At 37.2% G+C, this 25,229-nt stretch overlaps 1 protein-coding gene across 1 annotated transcript in view; it reads right to left on the bottom strand.

Moving 5' to 3' along the window:
* Positions 1–25,229, bottom strand: part of cacna1bb (calcium channel, voltage-dependent, N type, alpha 1B subunit, b) — a 147,399-nt gene that overhangs the window by 8,128 nt on the left and 114,042 nt on the right. The window contains exons 29-46 of the mRNA XM_084137076.1: positions 24,247–24,387; positions 23,102–23,303; positions 20,361–20,525; positions 19,091–19,201; positions 16,030–16,113; positions 13,269–13,385; positions 12,975–13,040; positions 11,073–11,164; positions 10,837–10,987; positions 9,503–9,630; positions 8,251–8,347; positions 5,775–5,880; positions 5,302–5,409; positions 4,990–5,099; positions 4,514–4,671; positions 4,280–4,409; positions 2,102–2,212; positions 912–950 (exon numbers count right to left, since the gene is read on the bottom strand). Of these exons, the coding sequence (XP_083993202.1) occupies positions 912–950; positions 2,102–2,212; positions 4,280–4,409; positions 4,514–4,671; positions 4,990–5,099; positions 5,302–5,409; positions 5,775–5,880; positions 8,251–8,347; positions 9,503–9,630; positions 10,837–10,987; positions 11,073–11,164; positions 12,975–13,040; positions 13,269–13,385; positions 16,030–16,113; positions 19,091–19,201; positions 20,361–20,525; positions 23,102–23,303; positions 24,247–24,387 (2,116 nt within the window). The remainder of the gene's footprint in view (positions 1–911; positions 951–2,101; positions 2,213–4,279; positions 4,410–4,513; positions 4,672–4,989; positions 5,100–5,301; positions 5,410–5,774; positions 5,881–8,250; positions 8,348–9,502; positions 9,631–10,836; positions 10,988–11,072; positions 11,165–12,974; positions 13,041–13,268; positions 13,386–16,029; positions 16,114–19,090; positions 19,202–20,360; positions 20,526–23,101; positions 23,304–24,246; positions 24,388–25,229) is intronic.

The following is a 25,229-nucleotide window of genomic DNA, read 5'->3' as shown; positions in this document are numbered from 1 at the left end:
CAACTACCGTTCAAAAGCTTGAGGTCAGTATTATATATATATATATATTTTTAAAGAAATTAATACTATTATTTTGCAAGGACAAATTAAATTGATCAAAAGTGAGAGTAAAGACATTTATAATATTACAAACGATTTCTATTTTAAATAAATGCTGTTCATTCGACTATCTATTCATTAAAGAATAGCCAACTGACTTTTTTTTTTTCAAGTTTCCAAAAAAAAAAAGCAACATTGATAATGTTTCTTGAGCACCAAATCAGCATATCAGAACGATTTCTGAAGGATCATGTGACACTGATGCTAATGGCTGCTGAAAATTCAGTTTTGCAATCACAGGAATAAATTACATTTTAAATATATTAAAATTAAAACATTTAAAACTATTTATTCCACAATAGCCTTGGTGAGCTGAGAGTTCTTTCAAAAACATAAAAAAATCTTACCGACCCCAACATTTTGAACAGTAGTGTATGCGATTTATACAGCTGAAAGATATGTGAAGAGATGACTGCACTAATACAAAATAAAAATGATACACAACCCACAAAATGAAACACACACATACTTACAGTTAGCACCTCACAACATCCAAGATAAAATAAGCACTGCATTTTATTCTTTGCTTTTCATATTGCTGTAACAAAACTAATCTAATCCATTACTTGTAAATTAGTTGCCCACAGTGATTAACTACTATATATATATTTTCTAGTGCATGCTAGTTTTGCGTTTACCTCACCAGGCTAATGTGAAGTGTGCCTGTACAAGTTTATTGGCTTGCTAAAAGAGTGTAGACTCTAAAAGAGCTGGAATGGACAAAGCACACACAAGCCAACATAGAAATGGAGTGGCTGGCAGAGAGAGAGAAAGAAAGAGAGAGCGATTGCAGGTGGAACACTTGTACATACTGCTAGATACGTTCCGGCGGTGTGGCGTAAGTGGCTCCGCTGTTGGACGGGAAGAGGAAGAGGACACATAGGTGAGGAGAGCAGGGTACACAGCTGTGGCACTCATGGACACAGCAACAGAGTGAGACAGGAGGAAAGAGAGCAGAAGAGAGGGACAGAGTAAAGAAGACTGGATGATGTTTATAAAAAGTAGGGATGGTGGAGAGAAAGAAGAGATAGACAAGACAGGACAAGACAAGACAGGACAAGACTGAAGACAAGACATTATTACAAGGATGCTTGACACTGTTTGAGTTCTTTAGCGATGTGGCAAAAATAACAAAACAAATATTTAAAAAAAACATGTATGTACACAAGTAAATTACAGTTAAAAGCAACATAAAATAATTACACTACAGTAGTTAATGAGGAAAAAAATTCATATGAAACATGTAAAACAAAATTACATATGTGTTATTACTGTTAACTAAAACTATTAAACTGTTTTCATTAATTGGAATAAAACTGGCATACAATACATTATAAATATTAGATGAAAAACTTCAATTTTGCCTGACAGAAAATAAACAGAAAATAAGTTGAAGCTGAAGTACTAAAAAAACTAAAACTAAAATATATTTTTTAAGCTAAATAGAAAGATACAATTTTAAATAACACAAACTAATAAAAATGACAAAAAAAATAAAATTAAAATACAACAGGTATAAGATAAAAATCTAAATATTCCAATATAGTTTGGTATATAAATATACAGTATGTAGATTTGGCACTGTCCCTCTTCTTCTCCTTTACTCTCTCTCTCTCTCTCTCTCTCTCTCTCTCACACAGACACGCACGCACGCACGCACGCACACACACACACACTCAACTGAACCGAAGATAATAAATGTGTCTCTCAGTGGAGAGTGGTGTATAAATTAACCTCTTCTGACTTCCACCAATTCATTTGCTTGAATTCTTCACCTCCTCTCTGCATTCATTAATACACCCTCCCCATTACCTCCATTCATCCATTCTTTCATACAGCTGCCCATTCACTCCATCTTCCTGCAGTCATCCTCCAGCTGCCTCTTTCTTTGCAGGAATTAATTTTGTGAGAATAAGAAACAAAGGCTGTACGGCAGTTATATTGAACTCCCAACTCCCACCAGAATGACCTCTTATGGCCACTACAGATAGGAGATGTTCACCTGAAAGCCAGCGTTGAGTCTGGGCATGGAGGCAGCTCTGCCGTGACCCTCCAGCACAGGATACCCGCCCACATCCGAGTCATTCTCCAAGTCACTCATCTCAACTAATTCCTGCAACATATGTAGAGCCAGATGTAAACAAATGCATTAATAAAAAACAAATGCATTAATAAAAAAACCTACGTGAAAAAGAAGTACACTTTAGTGAACACATAAAAAGTATACATATTATTTAAATAATATACTTAAGTGGCAAATTTATGTTTTGTACGTAAGTATATATTTTAAATTTACATTAAATGTAATAGAACTTTAGAGTGCTTTGACCCACTTACATAGGGCTTTAATACATCTTTATATCTAATTTCATAATTACTTCCATTGTCTTTGAAATATGGTTAGTGTACTGCCGTCTACCGAATATACTGACAAGCATTTATGGAACCTAATATATACTTTAATGCACTTTCTATTGTGTGCCATGTATTTAAATATATTTATAATTACACATTTGTAATGGTGAAGTTTTTAGTGTAATTTAGTACATTTAAAATATTTTAGCTTTTAATGTAATATTGAAAACAGTTACATTTATAATCAAGTACTTTGAAAGTGCTTTAGTATGTTAGTCAGCACAAAAAGTGTACTTCTTTAAAGTAGGACAAAAGATTATTAAAAACTTTATGGTAAAACTTATAATTTGATATTACAAAGTGCACTAGAAAGTGTACTTAGAAACAGTCATAAAAGTATACAGGTACATTTAAGTTGCCATTTATTTCAGTAATATTATATTATCTGCAAGTAGTTTTTAAAAAAAAAAAAATATACTTACATACTATGCTTATAAACTATACTATACTATAATTTATTATAGATTTGAAGTACACTAGAAGTGTACATTCAATGCAATTAAGCACACTTCTTTTTAACAAAGGATTGGACATTGAAAAGAAGTTACAGCAGTTACTAATGGTACAAATGGACAAACATTGTGTTTTGAAAAGTTTCTGGTGGATGTGGCAGATTGTACTCATTTAATTTAAAGAAGGCCACAGAAACTAGGGTTTAACTGACTGGCTGTAAATGTCTGACACGCGTAACTTAAAGGGACTATGTGTAGCTTTTAGGTATTTTATTATCTAAAATCAATATTTTTATTCATAAATATGCCCTCAATGGTGTACAAATACCTATGCCAATGATCAGACTAATCCTCGTAAACGAAGAATTTATTATCTTTATATACATGGGACGGGTAGGTCCACGGAGGCTTCCATGTAGTTCCGCCATCTTGAAAAACTATAATAGCAGAGAGGGACAAAAAGTACTAGGCCAACGCGTTTCCACAACGCGTTTTCGTTCAGAACCAGCGTCACGTGACTGAAGCCAGCAGAAGCGGAGCAGCAGAGCAGAGAGAGGCGCTTGTCACTGCCGTGGCAAGTTTAAAAGGATGGTTATTTATACACCGTTCATTCATACATATGCTGAGTCACAGGATGAGTCCTCGTCGTCGAAAAAGTCCAAAATAGACCGTAAAAGGAAACGTGACCGGAGATTACAAAAACAAGGGTTAATGTCGGGATAGCTAATGCAGGAGAAAGCTTTCAAAAGAGATGCTGAAGTTGCCTGCTTTCTTCTCGACAGGTAAGTCAATGTTACGGTCTTAATTACAAGCTTTTTTTTCATTGCTTGGTTGTGTACTTTATTATATAGACAGTAGAACATTTATAGTTAAAATTTAAACAGGCTCTTTGATGAATAGCAGCTATTGAGTAAAGTAACGTTAGAGAAGGCTCTGATGATGATGATATCTAACAATGCACGTACTTCCAAAAATATAACGAGTAAAGAAGGCATTACTACTAATTACCATAGTTAATGCTTTTCACAGTCAGTAATTCATACTGTAACATTATTTTTTTCGTTGTTTCAAGTTTCAGTTTGTTTTAAATAACAAACCTGTTCACCCGAAGAAAAACTTGAAGTGCTATTATAAGACATCCTGTCATAGCTTTTTGGTACATAACGGCAACCGTAGATGCAACGCGCATTTGAAAAAGTGAGGCGCTGGAGAGCATTATTCGTTTGAATGCAAAATACAACTTCACCACTAGATGGGAGAAATTCCTACACATAGTCCCTTTAAATAGGACTGATTATTCTACAATAAATCACCTGAGATCTGTACGTGTTTGGCACGTCTTCTGATTGGCCACGCTGGACAGGCCTTCTGTTTGCTTCCTGTGAGACTTCCTGAGGTATGCCCCCTGAAGGAAACTTTTTCGTGCCACTGCTCTGGCTTTGTCTGTGACACACACGCAAAAAGATCAACTCAAAAATAATAAACACAAAACACATTCTCAAAAGGAAAGTATAATGTTATGAAGACCAGAATGGTAGAACACTCACACTGCATCCCCATTGGTCAGGTGAAAGGATGTGGGCGGGGCCTCTGGCTGTGGTGTGGTATCTAATTGAGAAGGGGTTGGGGATTTTGGCAGCATTGGATCCTGATCGTGTAAGTGCGTGAGAGGAAGCATCGGTCTGAAGAGAACTCCGACTTTACTCTGAGGAGGAAACACAATATACACAAAGATGAGTTTAATAAGGACCACATTAATCAATTATTAAGAATTCCTCTTTGAGGAACTATGAATACTAATAATCGAATTAATAATAAAGTGTGGCTTTAATCTACATCTAACATACTTTTTCTACCATTTATAATAATTCTGCAGGTCACCATCTGATTGGTTAAATTCTACAGGATTTCTGGGAGACGTTCTTTAACGTTCTGCCACGCCAACCCCCTCGTCTGGTTACGCAAGACTAAATCTGTAGTGGTATATTCAGTTGTTTGTAGATCCCTCATGAAGATGCTCTACCTGTGTGCCTGGTGCAGCCTGCTGCTGTTGGAGTCTCTTGGCTCGGTTCTGCTTATAGTAGTCGAAAATCATCAGAGCCGCATAGACCTTCCCTACAGTCAATTCATTATCTAAGAGAGAGTGAAAAGGACATGGGGTATCATATGTCCACTAGGTGGCACCAAAAACTCAGAAGTCACAGGCAAAACCAGGCTGAATCACTCAGGCGGAAAATGGCATTAATATTATTTCAAAATGAAAAATCAAACTTCCATAAGCAGTTAATTAAGATTCCATATAAATGCTAATTGCTTTTCTACATGCAGGGCTTACGTTTGTGAGGTGTCACCAGCAGGTCCACTGTTTTTGAAGACAAGTTAGGCCAAATTTTATTTATTTCCTTCCTTAACTCAGCATCACAAAGTCTCTGAGCCAGAACTCCTGGAAAAACAATAAGAAAGCAAGTCTGGGAGATGCAATAATGTTAACAGAATCAAACAGAGTTGTTCATAACCTTACTAATTCCTGCAGACCTTAATATCCCCAGTGAGACTTCTTTTGTTGGGCTGTTAATGGGTGTTATCTTATTATTTTTTTTCATATTTTGCACCAAATAAAAGGCTGAATAAAAGTCAAAGTCAGAAGGGAAATCATCATTCAATTAATTTGTAATGTTTTTAAATACGGTGGAGAGTTAAATTAAATTAGGCTGATGAAACAAAGCAGTGACTGGTGAAAAGCCTGCTGGAGTAGATGGACAGTTATAAGAGCTTTTGACATATTGTAGTTCCCTGCCGGACACTCACCTGAAGCCAGTTTAATCTCCAGGGCGGTCCGAATGAGAGCCATTAAAGTGGAGGTAAAGTGAACCGTGTTGTCTTCAGCTATGGGCATGTTCATCCTCACCAACCGCTGTGGAGTCCAAACACAGATAGTGTGTGATTAATATTACACATGACTGGGGGATACAGAAATAACACACGTCAGGAGGAGTTTGCATGCTGAGGGAGAGTAACGACTTGGGCTATGTAATTTCTCTTTCGTCAATTGTCATTTTCGAACGCTCATCTCAGCACACAAATTGTCTCATCGGGACATTTAAATGATGAGAGGAATAAGACAGTGTGTATTTCATGCAGGTGCTGTGGAGAGAATGAGTGATGTTGGAGATGGTGGATGTTTTGCTGCATTTCTCCAGGTGGCAGAGAGTAAAGCTGTTTCACTGTGGAGGTTTACAGGTTTCTCAGTAAGTGCGGTTACATGCACGACCAATACACTGATTATGCTTAATAACCTGATGTGTAATATCATGTTAACACCTTGAGTTAAAAAAAAAAAAATGTTTAAGCAAAAAGTGCGCATATAGATTTATTTGGTCCATTGCTCCAATTCCACTTTGCAATTGAACACATTTAACGGTATTTGGACCTATATCAACATCAGAAAGTTGAAAAAAAAAAAACAGGAACGATTTTAAAATCACTGTTAAAATTTTAGATTTTAGATTTTAGTTCATATAAACACACTGAAATCAATGTATATGTCTGCACGTAATGATATAGTATTCCATTTTTCACATGGAATACATATTTCACCCCAAATCAAAAGCAATAAAACAACCAAATTAATATATATATAGAGAGAGAGATATTTGGCATATAATAATTAAGTCTTTTTAAAACAAATTTAAAACTCAATAACTCATCCTGCCAATACACAATATTTATTTTTAAACTAAAACCACAAAATTGAATTAAATTCAGCTAGAACAAACAGTAACAAGATGTATCAAAACTTAAGAATGTCAATATAATTTTTGTAATATATATTAGAGGGACGTGTTTGTGCTTGATTGTCATGAAAATAAAGACACAATGCACTTCAGCTTCTCAAATTAATATTTACTTTTCTTTTTTTTTTGATTTTGGGGTAAAACATGACCGGAATTTGTTCTTGACAGAATTTGTAAAAATCAAACCACTTTAGTCCTTTGTGTCTGAGGTCTCTGTACGCGGGCAGCTTCGACTACTGTCCACGTCGAGAATGCATTTGTTAATGTGCACTGAAACATGAGGTGTTAATGGGCTGCTTTTCTTGTGTTTTCACAGAGTCATCGATGACCTTCAGAGAGGATGATGACCAGAGAAAAGATGCATGCTGACCAACCAAAACCAAGAGCCACGAACAGCACCCATCACACAAACACATCACTCAAGCTGAAATCAGAGCAAACGCTTCACACATTAACACACCCAGTGGTAATTGAAAACAGAGTTGAAAAGAAAACAGATGCAAAATAAACAAAGAATTGTTTCTGTGGTGTAGTGTGTAAGAGCGTAAAATCATGCACGGGGACAACGCTCTGCCTTCATTAGAGAGCGTAGGCCAGTGAAGACATGTTTCCACAACAACTACCAATAAAAAAAGAGAAAGGAAGAAAGGACGCTCCACTGAGCACATCTACAGCAAGCTTTCGCTCTTTCCTCCCTGTTGATTCAGTGCTCTGATGTGGGGGGTGGGGGGGCTTGTTCTATTTAGAGCTCGCTGGAGAACGTCTCAACATCACGCAGACTGTGTGGCCTCAGAGAGTAGCTCAGCAGACAGCCACGGACGCGTGTCTTGAACGTTACCCATTCAGACAGCTGGAACAGGGTGTGTAAACTTATTGACTCGGAGGCAGCTCTCAAAGTGGCACAACGGCCTGCGACTAAAACAGGCAGCCCTGTACCAGTGACGTTTTGATTTTTCTGATTTTCTCATCCCCACCCCACACTATTCTTTACTTTCTCTTGTCATTTACACGACAACGACATGCTTAAAACGGAGAAATTTTTCCTTTGAGTTTTCCGCGCTAAAACCCTGTATTCTGCTGCCAGGCCATTAGATGGCGATGAAACACTATAGACTGAACACGTAATACGCATGTGCATGACGTCATCGTCTTCAGAGATTCGCGTATTTGCTGTTTACATGGAGACCGTTTTCAAAAACTTGCACTTTGAAACCCGTTTTCAAAAGTTTGCATTTTCAGGCACCCAAAACGCCGTTGTCGTGTAAATGAACGACCAAAATGCATGAAAAGTTTTACGTTTTTAGTTGAAAACGGTGTCGTGTAAACAGCCAGAAATTTGAGAACATCAGTAAGATCAAAAGAAACAAAAAAGCACAACACGAAACACACACGAGAAAACACTTCCACAATTAGAACACTGACTGACAGCCACATCAGCCAATGAGAGGACAGAGGAGGAGCCAAAGAAAGGCCAGGGGGACGGGATCTACCTTGTAGGCGATTCGTGGAGGACATTTCTTTCCCAAACCTAGCGGAGGGGACATGTGGCGAAACATCTCGTACATATCGAGGTAGGACATGCGTCCACTTCACAGGGGCGACCACCCAGAGTTCAAAAGTCACACAGACAAGAAAAGGAGAGGGAAGAGGTAGTGGAGTACATGAAGGAAATGTGATGTGAATGAAAGAAAGAAAGGAAAAGGAACAAAAAAAGCATCATTATTAAGGATTCTGAAGGAAGGTCAAGGGTATCCGATGCCATCCTGTCTCGGAAGGACGGATGGATCACGTAGCTACAGCTGCTTTTGTAGCTACAGGCTGTCGGTGATCCAGGGATGAAGAACATGGCATGATGGGTTTGGGCTGAGGGGCTTCAGTCTGGAGCTTCCGTCCTTGCATGCTAGGACGCAACCACGGATAACCAATCAGATACTCAGGAGCAAAGCTAATATTTGGCCTAATTTTAAGCACAGTATTAACCGAGCAAATAAAAGCTGCTCTAGTATATCAATATTTACAACAAGCCAGATAGAAATGTGCATTGTGAACATATGGGATTAGTTTGGGATGAGGGATTTAGCATTTGGCTTTGTTTCCTGGTTACCATGGTTACCCATATTACAATTAGTAAGGGGAGGGGGGGAGGGGGGAGTATAATCCCATCAGACATCAGGCATTTTACGGACATTTGTTTTTACAGCACCGCCCTCTAGAGGGAAGGTGTGTAGGTTTTCAAACCTTGTATGCCACCCTATTAGGGCACTTCTTTCCTAAACCGAGGGGGGGTGAGATTATGCGCAACAAATTGTACATATCCATATAGCGTATCCTTCCACTGCAAAAAACAGATATGGATTAAAAAGACACATTTTAATACATTTCTTTCCATATTCCGTCAATACATGTATCCAAAGACGTCATGCTTATTGAGATAACTACGCTCAGCTCAGTTAGAATGGATTACACTGACAGAGAGGATAGGATTTAAATCCGTTCTGCTCAAGACTAAAAAGTGGATGGTGTGCAAAGATTTGCATTCCTCAGCATAGACAAAGCTTGAGGATTTGATGTTAGCCATGGTCGCACAGTAAAATGGGATTCATGTGACTTGAGGCCATGAGTAAATCAGACACCTGTGGCAGACCCTCTTAAGCCAGCATCTTTCAATCACTTAGACTTTAGCTGTCACATTCTTTTAAAGTGGGACTAACTGAGGTGTCACAGTGGAGGAGAGATACGCACCAGGCGGCAGGGTCGTACTCAGCCCAGACGCGGATGAACTCGTCGAGGTGATGAGGCCCGAGAATAGAAGCGTCACGTGTCAGGTACTCAAAGTTATCCATGATGACAGCGACAAACAGATTCAGCATCTGGTGGTTGTGGGATAGAGGAAGGATTATGAAAAATAGAAGGTGAAATCTCAATCAGAATTATGCAAAACAAGACAACAGATTTTGTTTTAATGTTACAAGTGTTGGCTAGACATAAAGGAAGTTTGCACTGATTAAAGCTAATGCACTCTAGGCGTTTTTATGCTTTGAGAACTGTAAGTGTTTTGTTTATGCATATACATTACTGATCAAAAGGTTGGGTTGGTTAGATTTTTGTTTTTGAAAAAAGTCATTTATGCTCACCAAGGCTGCTTATTTGTTTAAAAATACAGTAATATTGTAAAATATTCTATTCGATTTCTATTTTATTACACTTTAAAATGTAATTTATTCCTGTGCTGGCAAAACTGAGTTTTCAGCAGCAATACAGAAATCATTCAAATATGCTGATTTGCTGCTTAATTTCACAGTTGAAAACTGTGAAAAAATTTTATGGAAATTTTAATACATTGCTTCCCAAGATTCTTTGATGAATAGAAAGTGTAAAAGAACAGCATTGATTTGAAATAGAAAATTTCTTTACTGTCACTTTTGATCAATTTGATGCGTCTTTGCTGAAGAAATGTGTTGCTTTCTTTTATTCTTTATATTGACCACATACTTTGGAACGATAGTGTTGAATGAACAAACTAGTAGTTAATACATAAATATAATATAATATAATATAATATCTACACTTGGTAGATATCTGTATGGATTAGGATGTTATGTCCAAGTAAGATCATGGAAGACTGCTGAAAGGGATAGTTTAACCAAAAACAAAATGTCATTCCAAACTCAAGACATTATTTCCCTGTGGAACACTAAAGGAGAAGTTTAGCAAAATGTCTGAGCTGCTCTTTTTTATACAATGAAATTGGATGGGGACCAGGGGTTGTCAAGTTCCAAAAAAAGAACCTCAAAAGCATAATTGAATTGGTCAACATTACTTTTGCACTTAATTTCAAGTGCTCTGAAGCCTTAAAGTATGTATGAGAAACAGAGCAAATTTAAGTCCTTATCTGCTGAAAACCTCACTTAACAGCCATGGTCACCATTCACTTTCATTGTATTTAAAAGAGCAGCTTAGAGAGATAAATAACTTGCGTTTCAAGGAAGAAAGAAAATCATACAGGTTTGAAACAATAATGACAGAATTTTTATTTTCATGTACATCTGTTTGAATGTGAGATGTGCTCCACTAACCAGGAAAGAACAAAGGAAGATGAAAGAGACAAAGTAGAAGTAAGCGAAATCACTGCCACACTCCTTTCCACTGTAGCCAGACCCATCTTCACATAGCCTTTCACTCAAACAAGCCAGCATGATATCATGCCAACCTTCCCCTGTAGCACTCCTGTAACATACATGCACACAAACGTTGGCTTCACTTGCACTACACTGCAAAAGCTGTGAGAGTTGATATTTTAGGAAGACTTTACCTGAACAACAACATGAGGGCCTGAAAAAAGGTTTGGAAGTTATTATGATGATTGATAGCCGACTCTTCTGTCAACTTGATGTTACCAAAAACCTGACAAAGAGAGAAAAGCACATTAGCATTCTAATTTTGGATGAATTACAACGGAAAAAAAACAAAGCACAATGTGTGCACTTTCCTATTGGAGCTTCATGAAAATACCTGCAGGGAGTGTCAATAATTCAGACTGCCTGGAAGGCATGTTACAGTAAGCATCTGCAGTATTAACAAGGCCACATACACATATAGTGCAAACTGTGACTCATGCTTATAAATTGTATGACTTTATGTCAGACAGCAGACACGTAAATAAACACACTGACTCACTCGAATCTACAGAGTTGTAATGCACTGACAGACAGTCAAACAAATCACAATAATCTGTCATCTGCATACATTATGAAAGTACATCCAGTGACTAAGGTTGGATCATCTTTTAGGGTGGCATATGCACAAAATTGTATTATATTAGTAATATATTTATACACATTTCTGCCATCAAGAATGCACATCAAACCCACTGCTAAGAGTGTGCTTTCGATTATTTATTTCTAAAATAACTGACTTGTCCGAAACATTTTGTGCCAAGTTATGTCCAAATGTCTTTTCATGACCATGTAAAGTCAGTAAACAATGAACATTTTTGCACAATATGTGCAAGGATAGCACAGAGGGAGAATTTACAGGAAATATGTTCACACACCTAGTGCAAAATTTGAAAATACGAATTGACAACTAAAATAACACATTTATGTTCAAGTATTAATGCACATGACTGTTCAAAACTTTCCTGTCAAAACAGTCATATTGTGAAATAATATTACAATTTAAAACCGGTTTTCTTTTTTATATATATAATCTAAAATGTAATTTATACCTGTGATGGTAAAACTGAATTTTCAGCAGCCACTATTTTTTCTGGAAACTATGATACTTTTTCAATATTCTTTGATGAATAGAAAGAACAGTATTTATTTGAATGTCTTTACTGTCACTTTTTAAATCAATTTAAAACATACTTGTTGAATAAAAGTATTGATTTCTTTAAAAAAAAAAAAATATTTTTAATGGTAGTGTAACAAAAAGATTTAGTTTAATTTAGCAAAAATATAAGCTTCACATTTATGATTTAAAACACTTTGAAATGTCTTGCCCCAAATTTTTTCATTACAAGATAAGCACAGAATGAAGGATGTGAAATTGTCTGTGCTAATCAACAGCGTGTCACATGGTGCAAATAAAGCTTAAACTTTAAACATGAATCTAATAGGATTATTATTCAAATCCTCCTATAAAAATACTAGAAAGGCTGCAAAAAACTGGTTCAAAGGCACGTTTTATGCTGAATGATGAAGTGAACACACAATTGGCGGTAGGAGTTCCAAGCGTACAGTTGATTACATGGCTTACTGATGATGTTATTTCCCCAGTCTTACAGGATACAATTAGCATTGATTTACAATGCAGTCCTAATCTACTAGATGGCAGGCGCCATCATTCCCAACACAATCTGGGAGATTGCCTGTGCGTCCTTAAACGAGCAATCAAACTTAAAGAAGAGATCAGTCCGTTACATTAGATCAATGGCCTCTTTTTCATAAAGAAGCTTTCATATGGAAAAACACCACCTGCTCATGCAAAACACTTATGGTTAAACGTATCACTTTGCTTACCGGGTTCATTCTCAATAAACCCAAGATCAATACTCTGTTTATCTCGTTGAAGCTGTTAAACGTGAAGCGTGACGCGTGTAGAAGCTCTGGTGATGAGATCCACTGGTGTAACAGGCTCAGATGGAAAGGTTGCATGAAGGATAATGCTTATGAGAAAGCAACAGAGGCTTTTAAAGCTCTCTGGATCTCACCTGCATCCCGATGATGGCGTAAATGAAGAATAGCATTGCAATGAGGAGACACACATACGGCAGAGCCTGAGGACAAAATACAGTTGTTTTAGAGACAAACAGAAATCTTAAAAGCAACATTAGACTGATTCTGATGCATCTGATCTACTCAGGAAAAGATAACAAGAATTTATTATACAATGTTATTATCTGTTCATAAAAAGTGTTGTAAGATAATGGTTTTAAAAAGGCATATTCTTTATATAGAATTATTGTTTTAAGTTGTCAGAGTAAAGTCAAAGGTTAGGGTCTGACCTTAAATGACTGAACGAAGGTCCAGAGGAGGATGCGAATGGTGTAGCCCTGCCGGAGGAGTTTAATGAGACGAGCGGCCCGGAAGAGCCTCAGGAAACTCAGATTAATCCTCTTATCCTGGATACAAGAAAGAAAGAAAGAAAGATCAGAGCCGCATCACTGGTGCTGTATCCGAACCCGAGACGAGGACGCATCCTCAGTCAGTCAGAGTGTCAGCATCTGTTATTGATAAGGTATTAAAACTAGTTAGTCTCATGCAGGACAGTGTTGTTGATAGTCTGGTTATGATGCATGAATAGTCTTGCATGAACATGCTTTTATCCATTAGGGATGGGCGATATGACCAAAATCTTATATCACAGTAACAAAATAAATTTAACAATACTTCACAAATTAAAGATATATTTTAGTATATTTTAGATTTTCAGTTTATTATTTGGAACTTGACAGATGCAAACCTTCATAACAATTGACCCAAGACTTCACATTATATATTGCATATACAGATACCACCCATCCCTACTCTTTCAATACTGGAAAAGGGGGTAAATATAGGGAACATTTATTCGTCATTAGCTATGTTTCCATCTACCTTTGCAAATTTAAAGGGGCTATGTGTAGTTTTTCAACTAAAATGAATCCTTTTTTTATTGCCTGTGTGTGAAGGGGTTGTAATCTCACATTAAAATGATCCACTTGGTGGGTTTTGCTATTACCTCTGAAAACAAGTATTCCTATTTCTATGTGAAGGCTCCGGGTCGGATTTACCGCGAAATCAAGTGACGTGACTGAGACCTGCATGCGCACTCCCGAGCCTCTCGCCTCGTCTACTGACTTTGCACTCAACAGCGACGACACTGCAACTTATGACATGGAGTCTGCTAACACTTAAGAAACCACCTGCTCACAGCACAACACAGACTCCAACACAAACTCCACATAATGATTAAAAAAAAAAAGTTTTATCTGCTGAAGCTCGTCAGGCCAAACGTGAATCGGATCAACTTCGGACGAAAACACGGATCAACATCGGCTGGGCTTTGGAATCATGGAGAAACCTCCGCTTTGTTTTGGGTATAAAAACAGACCCGGAGTTGGCTTTCATCCTATTGGACAGGTAAGCTAACATTACTACAAAGCATGTAAAATATATTTTGATTTTGTGCTTTAGTTTTTTTCCGCTTGTAAACGTATATTGGTTGCAATCTGAAACATCACCACTAGAGGCCACTGAAAACTACATATAGCCCCTTTAACTTACAGTGTGCACAAAATTGAAATATAGCAAAAACATCTGCAAATAAAGCACCGTTCAAGAGAACAAAATCATCACTTCACAATCCTACATTATAATTTAAAGTGCAGTAAAGTGCTCATTATAAAGAGTGCAGATGAACGCGTTCATATGTGTTTGTGAACGTAACTCATGTGAGAGTTCTGGGAGGTCATTATACCAAATCATTTTGATGACAGACTTTGGCTCAGGCCTTTCAGAATAACTAAAACAACATTGAGATGCTGTGCAATGAAACTGATCCGCTGGTTAATCCAGTTATCCAATCACATCCACTGCTGAAGCAAAGTCACGTGAGTTTTTTTTTTTTTTTTCGCATCAAGGGATTTATTCAGTAATGTGTTTCCAGCATAGTTTATGTGCATGTCTTTTCATTGCATGAAATTTATTTTTAAGATTTCAGATTATCAGATTTTTAAGTGCATATTTAGAATTTATGCACACATTGGTGTTTCCATACAGCGTCTTTTATGTGATATCCCAAAATGTGCATACAAATATGTGGATGGAAACATGGCTACAGCGAATAGACCTTACAAATCCCCCCCCACCCTTCACATCCAAGCCTGGTGCTGGATTGAACAAGTTCAAAAATAGTCAAGCCTGATCTCAGCAGGTAAAAAGGTGAGCATTCAAAATTAGCATAAAGATGTTTGACAGGAGGAGAGGTTTGGATGAAGACAAGCAGTGCAGGAGCGATGAAGCCACTTACCGTCTGTGCAGTCCGTTGGGGAAAGGAAGGGGACAGGTGCCAACAGAGATTTAGCATGAAAATAAGAGTCACAGTGAAATCGTTAGGAGAGGCCGGAGTCCGTCTCCTACACGCAGAGACGCGGCTGTCAAAAGTCATTGGGGGAGATCTCCGGATTGTCATCTTCAGCAGATGATTTGGTCTTACAACAGGTCTAAGGTCTAAACCAAATTCATTTGAAATCATCTAGTGCAAATGTTGCAAGGAGCGAATCAGTTTTGAATGGGCCCATTTTTGATTCACGAAATTTAAATGTAAATACAGTCCAATTTAGAGTATATATATATATATATATATATATATATATATAGAGTCCTAAATTAATATAAAAAATTATTTAGGACTGAGCAGAATGAGATAAAAGAGCAGATAAAAGATATTAAGGAAAAAATCCATGACTTTTGACCATTTTTGACCAATTTTCCTAATAGTTCCAGGTTTTCAATGGAACCCTGTCCCCACGATTTTAACCAAAGACAAACTGAAAACAGACTAAAAGTGCAACACAAATGCGACACAAAAATTAAACGCTGAAAGCTCACAAAGAGACAAAGTTAAGCTTCAAGAGTTTCTCATCTGGAACATCCACTGCAGTAAGATAGCTACATAATTTATAACATCTATCATATATGTGTTGAGATTTAAAATGATTTTACTGTTAAATACCTTTGAATTTTGGTTCTCAAAAACTTTGATGTGTTTCTTTGATGACTCACCTTGATCTCAGTAACCAGAATGTCTGTGATGCTCCCCAGAACAGTAACAAAGTCAAAAATGTTCCATGCCTCCTTCAGGTAATTCTGCACACATTGAGAAAAACATGCAACTCTGATGAAATCAGTTGAATTAGACACATCTCCCATAAAGAGTGTTATTTATGTGCCATGTGGAGTTTCTGTCATTCAAAATGAGTCACTTTTGAGATTCGATTTCGGTTATAATGCTGGGTTAAAAGGCATGTGTTGATGTACAGTAGGTAGTAGATTTTCAGCAGAGCTACATTTTGTGAATTCATCATTTACAATGACCGCACTTTAAATCTACACTTATTCCTAATCCTTAGTAACATTTTTAGATCGATTTAGGTTGAGTATGGACTGATTTTACTTGTGAAAACACTAGTCAGTTTTAAAAGCTTTTACTATTCTAGTGAAGACAATGTGGCACACAAAAACAGGCAGCCTAAAATGCAGACATTGGAGAGTCATGTAATAGATCTTTCATGGCAGGACGGTTTGTCAGGTGTCTTAGCCTTGGGTCCATGTCTCTCATGAACGCCGCAAAGATTAGTCGACTGCTGCTAGACATGGATCGCGGACAGAACAACATGAGCGAGACCCATTCATCAACCCCGGGCTCCAAACAGGTGAGGTAAACGTAAGCGTCACGCACCAGAAAAGCTTCTTAATAAATGAGCCTCATAAATGGAAATGGAGCTTGAGATGAGACCTTCTGCTGCAGGTCAGACCATCCGGCACTGAAGAGAGATTTATGATGCATTGCTCATACCGTACACACAACCACACTTACACTTGCACATTCTTCTCACCCACAGGGCCGTCATTAGCCTCTCACTGATTTCACAGTTCTTGCGCTACTGACGGCCCTGTAGGCTGGTCAATCAACCGACAGAGCGTCGCTTTTTCACTCAAATCAGTCATTCATACTCTCACTTTTTTTCAGTTCCTCTCAACTTTGGGTCAAACTAACCTACCAGTTTATTCTGCCCAAGAGTTGCCCTATCCGCCTAATCTAAACGCTCAGTCGGAAAAAAAATACTATGGAAGTCAATGGGGTCCATCAACTGTTTGGTTATCGAAATTCTTCAAAATATCTTCTTTTGTGTTCAGCAGAAGAAATAAATTCATACAGGTTTGAAACAACTTTAGGGTGAGTAAATGATGACAGAATTTCCTTATTCCTTTAAGGACCTATCAGCCTACGTCAGGGCTATTCAACTGGCGGCCCGCGGGCCAAATGCGCCCTGCCAATCATCTCCATCCGGCCTGACGGCACCAACCTCCCTCCTCCTCTTTTCCTGGCGGTGCGGCTAATATAGTTTGATACTCGCTCCGATTGACCTGAGAAACGTTTTACGTGCGAATATTTCAGCAGTTATAATATGTGTCCCGAATTTATGTTGACTGAACCAGCGATACAAATCATTCGTGAATGAATCATTCTTTTGGTTCAATTCTTTCTAAACGCGCTTGCATAAAGGTCTAAAACTATTCGGATTCATTTGGACCGCTCCGTCACTGAATCATCTGAAGCGGTTTCTCGGTCAGGACAGTAGCAACAAATAGCGCTGTTTTCAGTTGTTTCACTAGTTGTTTCAACACGGCCCAGCACAGAGTTGAGTTTACTCCCGGTCCCGGACACTAATATTAAACAGCGTTGTGACAACCAGTAGGAAGCATTCAATTCGAAAGACACCTCTCTGTTACAAACCACAAATCACTCGATGGTTTAACGAGTATTAAATCGGATGAAACAGCCTCAACACTCCCAACAAGACTGATGAAGAAAGCAGGAGAAACATTGTGGCATGAACGAAATTAGAAGACTTGAAATCCCTGGCCTACGTCATATAGAGTTTCATGCCAGAACTACTGTAGGTAATTATTTGTGGGAGTGACAAATGCATTATATCACCGAACACACACCCGTACATTTTCAGGAATCACAACCGCATTCACGGAAATGTGAACGGATCCAGACTATGCTGTGCATAATTGTGTTATATGTGGATTGGGATACTAGTAGGGCTGTAATCTCCCAGTCGATTAGTCGATTATTTGGTGGATACGTTCTTGCTCGACCAAAATTCTGATTGGTCGATTTTTTGCCGCGTTCATTTCATTAGTTTTGCCGCGTTCATTTCATCAGTTTTTACGGTTTTTACCTATTACAGTCTATGGTTTTGCCGCGTTCATTTCATCAGGTGGAAAGCACTAATTACTAATGGGGGTGTTTTCAGAGCACTCCTGTTTCACAGGTAACAGTCTGTCTTCAGAACACCCCCCTTGTTTTCACTTCTTTTGGATTAGCCCAACCCACTGGAGAAGAGAGACAGATTGAAGAAAGTAGGCTACTAGAAGGTTTGCTGAATATTATTACTTGATCTGGTTTGTTTAATAAACATTCTTTTTTTATTATAGTGGACGTGCCTTTTGTGTTTAAGAGTAAAAGCTTTAAGTTAATAGTCTATTCGTGTCTCAGCCGCGAAGCTGAGCTCCTATGTTCAGCCTCGCTCTGTGCGAGCTGCAATGAAATTATAGTGTCTGTCAGTTATTATAATACATGACAAAAACAATTGTCTAAATTATGTTGCATATTCCTCAAAAGTTCTTGTGATGATATCACTAGTTGACAACAGTACTATTTTCGGAAATCATAGGCTATGATATTGCGCAGGTGCACGTGATGCAACGCCGTAGAGCCGACAGACTCGTGTGTCAGACTCATTTCAGTGCAAAATAATTAGGTCAAAAACGATTTAATATACTGCAAATAGCCTACTAGTTTTTTTTATGTTTATTTATAATTCATTTAGGCGGACAACAAGGCTACCAAGTACTGCACACAGTACGCAGCTAATTAATTTAACGTTTTTTTTCCCCTAACGTTATTTTTAGTCGATTTTTAGTCTAAAATTTAAGGACTTCAGTCGACCAAGATTTTCTTTGGTTGATTACAGCCCTAGATACTAGTTTAGTATCAAACACTGACTGTAATGATAAAAGGTAAGTGTTATCAGAGTCTCTCCACTCTCACCAGAGGGCCGAAGGCGATGACCTTGAGAATGCACTCCAGTGTGAAGAGAGCCGTGAAGATGATGTTCAGCCACTTTAACATGTCCTCATACGGTTTAGGAGCATCATGGAACTGCAGAGGAAGAAAAAAACGCAGTGATAGCGACTCACTCTGCACTCACTCAAATATTCAAAAGACCTGTAAAATAGGCTTTCATGACTCCAAAATTAGAAATGACTTATTCATAACTGAATATTCACACACATCATTTCGTACGTAATAATTAGCATTGCTGAACCTCAATCAACCTTTGCAATGCCTTTACACACTAACTTACAGATAAAGCACAAGAGGGCACTTCCTGTTGGCAGCTTTCCAGACGTACAATTGACTGATGAACTGAGCCGCACTAGACCGTTCCCAAAGGAAAAAAAACATTATGCTTGGATGTTTGGATGCACTGATTTAATCTAAATAGCCTCTTTTGTTCAATTTAATTAGAAAGTCTTCTGTATAACTTACAGGCCACAGGGAGTTATTATGGAGAAAAAAGCATCCTAGATAAACCCAGAGAGAAAATTTCCCTTTAACCTGTTAACTCTTTGAGTAAAGAGGTGAAAATGCATTCTGAAAATGGTTGTAATTCATGAATGCTTTGGAATACAGCCCTAGGGTTTACAGTAAAGTAAATATACTGTACTAAACATTTTATATATTATACAAAATATATATTTTACTAAATAATTTGGACTTGCTAGAAACCAAACCTAGGCCATATGTCCAAACAATTTGTACTCCAATTTTGAAGTTGATATCACAAAAATGTAGGCTCCTGTAAGAATTTGGGAAACAGGATGAAACTTAACACTACACTGAATTTTTATGTGCTCTACTGACATAAATTAATACATTTCTGTCACAATATCACTTCTATCACAAAACAGTGGCCAAATGTGAAACCTTGAGTTTCAGACCTTTCCAACGATATGTGTTTTGTTAAGATCAGAAAAACATTTGATTACAAAATAGTGCCGTAAATTTTGTAAAATGCGAAACAACACCGCCTATAGGGGGAGGAATCTGCTAAAAAGGATTTAAAGTATTATTTCCATGGTATCGCAATGTCCGATCTCAAAACGGTTTTCACAGGATGGATTTTGAGTCGAGTTGTCGAATGACACCTAATTTATGATGATTACTAAATATTTATTAGGGAAAAAAAGGATAGTAAATAAAAGTACACCAAGTGGGACACTAGTGAGACACTGACTAAAAATGACAACAGTTTTACCTTCATCATGAGGACCACCGTGTTGATGGCGATCATGGTCAGGATGGAGTACTCAAACGGAGTGGACACCACAAACTTCCACATCTTGTACTGGTAAGAATTCTTGTCCTGCGGCATGTAACGGGTCAGGGGTTTGGCGTTGATGGCAAAGTCGATACAAGCTCGCTGTTGATGAAAGCGCACTTATCTCATCAAGAGTTCAAAATGTTGATGTGAATATCTACAAGCTTAAAACTACTCATCACGCTGATCTTTCCATGTTTGATTATTAGAACAGGATTGGTATTCCCAGAGCTCTCTAAATCAAACGAATGAAAGAACTAATGAGTGCTTGTAGACAAACATCAAACCAGCTGCACAAATCTGAACAGAGCTCCGTTAAATATTTAAACACAGGCTAATAATTCATCTGAGAGAATATATAGAAACAGATCAGAGACAAATACTATATAAAGAAACCAGAAAAAAGAGAAAAAGAAGAAATAGATTAATCCTCCATTCCAAAACCTAGTGCTGCATAATCATGCTGCCTTTTAAGATTTTTGTTCAAATTCGAATGACACATTCACAGAATTCACTGCAATGAGCTCTAATGTAGTCCATAGAAACATATATATTAACGTGACCAGATTTCTGAAATAGGGGACATTTCCTTCTTCAGTGGTCAACATTTAATTGAAAGCTCATTTGTAATTATCTATTAATTAAAAAACTGGGACAATATATTTAGTATGTTTTTGTTTTCTAAATGTTGTGGGTTTCATATACTGTTATTATAATTAATAATTATGCTGTTTGCCAGTCAAACTGACCCTAATTGGTTATTAGTACAATTCACTAAAAAACACACTATGAAATACTAGTAACTAACCACTGCAAATAGCAAACAGATCAAAACAGTATTATATTATAACAAAATTAGGTCTTTACAAGAACACATTACAAAAATAAAACAAAATATTAAACATATAATAAATAAAACTTTCACATTTTTTTTAAACATTTTCTAATTGTAATTTTAATATTTTCACAAACCGTAAAAAAAAAAATATATATATATGAAGAGTTCAGATGCAAAAGCCTCTAAGTGCCATCTGAAATTTTCTTCTAGAATGATCATTTTTATCAAGCTTGTATATTTAAGTTCAATAATTTCACTTAAATGGCAATGCAAATTACCCATTAATTGTCATTTAAGTGAAATTACTTAACTTAAATATACAAGTTTTACAAAAATGATCATTCTAAAAGAAAATTTCAGATAGCACTTAGAGGCTTTTGCATCTGAACTCTTCATATATATATATATATATATATATATATATATATATATATATATATATATATATATATATATACAGTGCAATGCAAAAGTTAATACACCCATGCTAAAGTTGACTAAAAAGAGGAATAAAAAATCATATTTTGGAAATTGAACTTAATGCCTTAATTTAAAAAATTAGGAAAAATCCAACCTTTTAGGACACCAATTTTCTTTGTGAATGAATAATGTATCGTAAATAAATAAATGTTCTTCCTTAAAATACATGGTGCATAAGTGTGTACACCCCTATGTTAAATTCCCATAGAGGCAGGCAGATTTTTATTTTTAAGTTTTTTTTTTTGATTAATTTTTAGGATACTATGCATCCTGATAAAGTTCCCTTGGCCTTTGGAATTAAAATAGCCCCACATCATCACATAGCCTTCACCATACCTAGAGATTGGCATGGGGTACTTTCCATAAGATCATCTCTCAATGCAAATCAAACTAGCTTTTAGGCTAACTGAAATAAAATCATGCCAATCTCTAGGTATGGTGAATGCTATGTGATGATGTGGGGCTATTTTAATTCCAAAGGCCAAGGGAACTTTATCAGGATGCATAGTATCCTAAAAATTAATTTAAAAAAAATACTTAAAAATAAAAATCTGCCTGCCTCTATGGGAATTTAACATAGGGGTGTACACACTTATGCACCATGTATTTTAAGGAAGAACATTTATTTATTTACGATACATTATTCATTCACAAAGAAAATTGGTGTCCTTAAAGGTTGGATTTTTCCTAATTTTTTAAATTAAGGCATTAAGTTCAATTTCCAAAATATGATTTTTTATTCCTCTTTTTAGTCAACTTTAGCATGGGTGTATTAACTTATGCATTGCACTGTATATATATATATATATATATATATCTGAACTCTTGCCCGATCAGCGTTTTTTTTTTTTTTTTTCAGCAAGGTAGAAACTATGCTTATGTCGAGTGCTTCAGAACAGTTATTTATGAGTAATAAATTACTAATAACTGTTTGAATGCTGCCTTAGTAGATAGCAGGCAACAATGTTTTAGAAGAGAGCCAGAGTTTTCAACTCAGTGAAAGAGTTCTGCCTGACTGGTCTAGTAGTTCCTCCTGGGATTTAGTTATGTGCTTTGTGTGTGTGAGCATGCGTTTGTCAAAAGAGCTAAGACTCAAGGTAGTAGAGATGTAGACGGACAGGCGCGCTGGCCTCACACAGGTGAGAGGAATTCTCTTAAGAGTGCTTCTCCTCCAGGCATCTCAAAACTGTCCGTGCATTTATAAAACAAGACTTTGCCCTTATTTGCATATACACTGAAACTCCATTTAAGCAACACTGATTTGTGTCTACAGTTTACCATCCCCCGCCCCCCACCATCTACTCATCCGTTCATGGTTGATTGTACCTGACTATGCAGGCTTCCAACTGCCCCGACCTACCTCATTCTTTTCCAAGCTGCACTCTGACATGGCTTTATCTCCCTGCTCCTGGAACGTGATTATGATCAAAGCCACAAAGATGTTGACAAAGAAGAAGGGGAAGACGATAAAGTAGACCACGTAGAAGATGGAGGTTTCCATGCGATAACCCGGACTGGGACCTTGGTCTTCAAAAGTGGCATCTACAGAATGTTTCAGCACTCTACAGAACCACAGGGAGAATGCCAGCAAGATGATCACATAAAACATAGAAAGGTTAAAATGAGGGAACATATGCATTACAAGAATGAAAAGACTTGTTTTAATGTAAAAGAAACAAAGTCTGCAGGAAATGGGAATTGCGGTCGTATTCTTTCCTATTGTGACGTATATTGGTGTGAAATGACTTGAATGTAAGGATTTTGTCTATCGCAAATAGATTTTTTTTTTATAATAATGATGTGCATGGATAAATCTTTTATAATAAACACTGAATTCCATTAAAAATAAGAATGGTCAATTTTGATTTCATGGTGACTAAGATTTTTCCCTTAAATTATGTAATAATTCATGCATCAAATAGTTAAGATTATTACAAAACCGGACTAACACTAAAAGTTCAAAATATAAATTGGACACATATTTAGTTTCAGCGCTATTTGCTGTAGAATTTTATCCCTTTTTGCTTCCTCTCCCTTTTCTGATTGTCCCTCTATAAAAAGGCAAAAAGTTTAACAAAAAAGACATTTAAAACCGTTCAAGTATATATTTAAAAACTTTTTACAAAGTAGAACAGACTGAAAATATCAGCTTAAAGCAGCAGAGAGGGAAAAAGTGTTTAAACACTGTCCCATACAGTGGTTAAGATAACAAGTCCACGTCCATTAAAACTCAGAGTACTAGAGGCAACTCTTGAATGTTAAAGAGGGATTTAAGTTATTATAAAAAACTTTCTGGATTTTCTTGATGCAACGCTCGAGTTTCTTTCTCTCAAACAAGTATGTGTTTTTCTATGGAATTAAAAGTAAAAACACATATTACACCAGAGAGAGTTGAGCAAGACGAGAAACTTGATCAGAATAGCGTAAAAGAGGAAAGAGATTCGAGTAAGAAAAGCAACATTAAGTGTCTCAGTATGATGTGTTTGTGTGATGAGGACGACTCACGTTGGCCAGCCCTCTCCTGTAGAGACAGTGAACAGGGTCAGAAAGGCCCACAGGACGTTGTCATAATGGAAATCATACTTCTTCCACTCGCGCGGCTGCGTCAAGGCCACTCCATCACTGCCGTACTCCAGGAACTGACCCCTGAGTGCAGACACAACACAATCCACCATAAACTCTTCCTTTGTCTTTATTTACTACTAATTTTTATTACTAATTTACTAATTTCTTTACTTCCTTCTGTCCCTTATCTTTTTTTCCTCTCACTTTCATCCTTTCTTTCCTCTTCTTTTCCATTCCCTTCCTTTCCTCTTTCCTTCCTCCCTGCCTTAATTTAATTTTCCCCTTCCTTCCTTCCTTCCTTCCTTCCTTCCTTCCTTCCTTCCTTCCTTCCTTCCTTCCTTCCTTCCTTAATTTAATTTTCCCCTTCCTTCCTTCCTTCCTCCCAGCCTTAATTTAATTTTCCCCTTCCTTCCTTCCTTCCTTCCTTTCTTCCTTCCTTCCTTCCTTCCTTCCTTCCTTCCTTCCTTCCTTCCTTCCTTCCTTCCAGCCTTAATTTAATTTTCCCCTTCCTTCCTTCCTTCCAGCATTAATTTAATTTTCCCATTCCTTCCTTCCTTCCTTCCTTCCTTCCTTCCTTCCTTCCTTCCTTCCTTCCTTCCTTCCAGCCTACCTTCCTTCCAGCCTACCTTCCAGCCTTAATTTAATTTTCCCATTCCTTCCTTCCTTCCTTCCTTCCTTCCTTCCAGCCTTAATTTAATTTTCCCATTCCTTCCTTCCTCCTTCCTTCCTTCCTTCCTGCCTTTCTTCCTTCCTTCACTCACTCATCCTTTCGTTTATCTTTCGTTTTTCTTTCCTTGCTCCCTACTTTTGCTCTTCCTTCATTCCATTCCTTCGCTCTTCCTTTTCTTTTTTACCTTTTGTATTTCCTTCCTTTCTGCCTGCCTACCTTCACTCTTCCTTCCATTCCTTTATTCTTCCTTTCC

The sequence above is a fragment of the Abramis brama genome, assembly GCF_963993115.1.
Source record: "Abramis brama genome assembly, chromosome: 15".
Lineage (NCBI taxonomy): Eukaryota > Metazoa > Chordata > Actinopteri > Cypriniformes > Leuciscidae > Abramis > Abramis brama.
The sequence above is the reverse complement of the archived record's forward strand: the minus strand, read 5'-3'. Positions and strand labels throughout refer to the sequence as shown.